We start from the raw sequence: 4156 nt of genomic DNA, 5'->3' as shown, positions 1-4156 counted from the left end.
GCCCTTGCCATCCCACTGCATCAAACGTCGTTGATTAAACTTTACTCACAAAGCCTTCAGTAAATACTGTATTTTTGTGACGCACCCTAACGGGAGCATCTCTCGAGACAGTTCCCCGGGACCAATTTCCGCATCGATTTCCAACGGCACAGCGAGCGGTGGCAACAGCGGTGTGGAATGTAAGACAAGCAACAACACAGCAGCTAGCACTGTACAGCAAGCTTTAAATACTTTTCCTTGTTTTTTTACATTCTACCTGTAACTGTGCGGGGTCATGAAAATTGTCGGATGCCCCTTTGCGCTCGACAGTGTCCCCATGGAGCGAGCGGTCCGCTGCACTGTGGGGCACAGCGAAGTGGAGCGCCGATGCGCTGACTTTCATGAAAGTGTTAAACGTGAGCTCTATCAATATCCTAAATACAGAGATTGAGCTAAAAATTATTTTGTGTAGGTCTTTCCCAGTACCGAAATATCCTACACCAGGTTGTCGTGGAGGAGCAACGCATAGTTCCATCCAGTGGACATAAATTGTAAATGACTTCGGGTTCTGCAGGGCATCTGCAGACTAGCTGGTGATGCAAATTAGGGAAGCTAATCAATATTTATATATATATTATATTTATATATGTGAATTCAACAGAAATAGATAACAATTCGTTCAATCGACCAACTTCTAATAAGAAACCCTGTGACATTGCAGGAATAGTCATAAAGCCATCAAACTATAGGACGGTCAGCCGTCGGTTGAATGAACAAAGCCGACAGTTGAGGACGAAATATAAACAAATGATTCAGACTGTCCTATTTTCCTGAAAATGTCTCGAAACACACAGGTTTAGTCTGTCTAGGGCGTAGCCGACGCCCCCCGCTCTCCTGACGCTCCTGCGAAGATTCCGTCCTCGGTATCCCGTCCCCAAGGTGCCAGTATCTCCGGTTTCCGTCTGCCAAGGTTTCGTTTTATAGCTCCCACTTAAGGGGCCTTGACTGTTCCGCCATAGGCGTCTGCCGTTACTGCGTTACTACTGTGTGAGAGAACCACGAAATAGCGTACTGTACTCTTACTCTCTTCACTTATACGGGTCATGCACTACAAAACAACTACACAACGAGAGTCAGAAGCCTTCAAAATATAAATATCCGAGGTAACATTAGTCGGACAGTGCTTTCTAAAGCTACAGCAGGAACGATAGTAGTGAACATTGCTCGCCATCAGTTCCTCGGCAGGTTCTGATTTTGTATAAGCTCCGGGAGGGTCCTGTAGCAACCAACCACCGCCCTGCTCCTCGATGCAGTAGCTAAGGGTGCCACGTAGTTAGATCATCGTCATCAACCACGGTCAAACAGCGTCATCACTAGTTCAGCAAATCTGTGAAAATCTGCGATGATCTCTCCTCTTTCTCGCAAAGACTGAAAAAGAGCTGCATCCCAAAACGGTTAGCAGGCAAGCAGCGCCAGTCCGAACCAACGCAGGCAAATGCCTTTATCTGTTTGATACTGCATGAAAAATAGGCATAGTTGCCTCGTTCTGCCTGTCTGGGGACTTCGCTGACGACAAACTGTACGTAGCTTGTGGGTGAGGCGCTATGCAGGAAAAAGACAGAAATGCAGAGGCTCATTTTGAAGCGCCACTAGGTGCTCGGAACACCATCAATACTCGCCGATGAGCCATATAAACAAACGGAATAGCACGCACACACAGGTTTGGCCATCTTTGGTAGCCGTTCACTCAGAGAACTCGCGGCATTTAGGCAAGCTGAAGCCCACTGCACGCATGGCGGCAAACCCTTAACTAAACGGGCTACTACTGAGATGGACTTGTCATGGTTCATTTGATTCTTGCCGATCGTTCGCATTAGAGAGAGCAGAACTTTCGACTTCATCAGCAGAACCAGAGAAGTCCTCATCGTCCTGCACCCACAACCTCCACAGCGGGTGAGATAACTGGCTGCCAGTGTACGCCGAGGCAAGAATGATCCNTCCTGCACCCACAACCTCCACAGCGGGTGAGATAACTGGCTGCCAGTGTACGCCGAGGCAAGAATGATCCTCTTCAGAGCAACTATTTCCTCGAGTGCCGGGCGTTTTGCTTGCTTGTATATTGCCAGTGCAGAACTAAGTCGATTAACCAGGTTGTTCAGCTTGTTTGCTCTCTCCGTTCTTGCTGGTTCAGGAAAGGAATAATCCGTGTCAAACTTCTGCGCAAACTGAGTCCACCAGGCCTCGGTATTCATCTTGCTCCCCAGGATCTCAATTGTGGATACTATATAGTCAAATGCCATAAACACAGAAGACAGTTTCCTAGCAATGTAGTTGGCTGCTTGTTTAGCGTTCCGCTTCGTGAGTTTGTGTACTGCATAGTTTGCCAATAGTTCGGCTTCCTTTATGAGTGCATTCACCTCCTCAGCAGTCAGCGAAGGCTTGGCAAATAAAATGCGCATTATCCTGTATGACTCCATCGGACTAAGGTTATTCAAGTCTAATGTGAGCGCAAACTCCTTACGGAAGCTTCTGTGGATGTCCTCCGGATTNGACTAAGGTTATTCAAGTCTAATGTGAGCGCAAACTCCTTACGGAAGCTTCTGTGGATGTCCTCCGGATTCACCGCTGGCAGCCGAACAAAAGGATGCTGACGAATGCCTGGTGCCCCACCTTTTCCTGCGCCTCCACGCCTTGCTGCCTTCACAGCCGGAGCAGACGCAGACCCCTTCACTGCATCCAAATTAACAACAACGGCTGGTGTCTGGTGTTCACGCTGTTGCGCTGCACTCATCTGAACGGTCGGCACCGCCCTACCCTTGCCAGCGGCTGCACCTGCAGTCATTGAGCCGATTTTACCTGCACCTTCACTGGGCGTTCCCACAGAACCTGCATCGATGGGAGCTGTCGAAGCTGCTTCCACCACTGGATTTCTCCATACAGTGCCCACTGCCACCTGCTGGGAAGTTTGTTGATAGATGTTTGCTAGAGGATCATCGAGCCAGCCCTCCGGAGTAAGAGCGGCTCCACCGCTTGTTGGTCTGCCAACAGAAAAGGGGGACAGCCAAGTAGTTGTACTTGCTACATAAACTTCTGATGGGTGTGTTTGAGGGAGGGATACGTCGTGCTGAAGCCTTGGCATTCTCTGCATTAGTGGGAGATGCTGTTGATCTCCGCCACCTCCAAAGGCTAGCCCATAATCCGTCGTCGCCCATGCCCCTGTTTCTAAAGCGCTGACTTCGCTGCGCATTGCTACTTGACTAGGGTGTGGCCAAAATGGGCCAGAAGGCGTNTTTCTAAAGCGCTGACTTCGCTGCGCATTGCTACTTGACTAGGGTGTGGCCAAAATGGGCCAGAAGGCGTTTGCGGGTGCGATATGGACGCCCCCAACCCATGAAACCGAGGAATCTTAAGTGGAGGAAACTGAACTTCACCCTGCAACCTCTGTGAAGAAACTGCCCGCATCCGTTCAAAAGACGCTGCAGATGCGTACAGCATGTCGACGAGTCTAGCTTTTACTTCGTTCGACTCATCCACACGCTCTGAAGCAGCTAGCGGATGGCCAAGTTCCTCTTCCAAATCCAGGCATTGCTCTAGAATATCAGAACGCTCCCTATCATCATCTGTATCTGAAAGCCTCCGTCGCATTGCTTCTCGAGAATTGAGTCTACGTTGATTGGTCCGGCACAAAGCCAACAACGACAAGACCGTCACTAACGAAACAATGGATGCCACAACCCCAACTAAGAATATGCCGCGGCGGGGCCATCGTTGCTGTATCTCGGATCCGCGCCTAGCGGCAAACTTGTGTGAGTATGGTGATGGCAAAGGGGAATCGCTTTGAAATGTAGCGTTTGTTGTGTGCGATGCTAATATGGCCAATGGTCGTTGCCGGTCCACATCTACTGGGTGGTGTCTTCCGGTCATGGTGGACGAGGGAAATTCGTCATTCCGCAAGAAAAAGTTTCGATAGGGTTGCAGAGGAGTTGCTCTTTGGTGACTCAAGAAGAGAAGTTTCGCTTGTCTCTCTACCCTGCCTCCAATTGCCGGGTACGCTTCACACCCGACTCTGCTCGATTCTGCATGTCTGTGGTGTTTATACGAAGAATAAAGGAGAATATACTTATTAAAACTGTAACTTTAGGCAAATAGTTCAAATAATTATTCATTCTTTATGGAT

The 4156-nt window shown here is 49.1% G+C and overlaps 1 protein-coding gene across 1 annotated transcript; it reads right to left on the bottom strand.

The window, feature by feature from the left end:
- Window positions 1–1818: 1818 nt before the first annotated feature.
- On the bottom strand, window positions 1819–3624 carry EMH_0061830 (uncharacterized protein; the record flags this gene model as incomplete). Its single annotated transcript, XM_013497967.1, is given in 5 exon segments — window positions 1819–1976; window positions 1979–1980; window positions 2572–2709; window positions 2836–3017; window positions 3470–3624. Coding segments are annotated over 5 exon segments (635 nt in total), but the record flags the coding sequence as incomplete, so codon positions are not given.
- Window positions 3625–4156: the final 532 nt, after the last annotated feature.

The sequence above is a fragment of the Eimeria mitis genome, genomic scaffold (genome assembly GCF_000499745.2).
Source record: "Eimeria mitis Houghton genomic scaffold, Emh_scaff3057, whole genome shotgun sequence".
Lineage (NCBI taxonomy): Eukaryota > Apicomplexa > Conoidasida > Eucoccidiorida > Eimeriidae > Eimeria > Eimeria mitis.
This window is presented reverse-complemented; position numbering and strand designations above follow the sequence as displayed.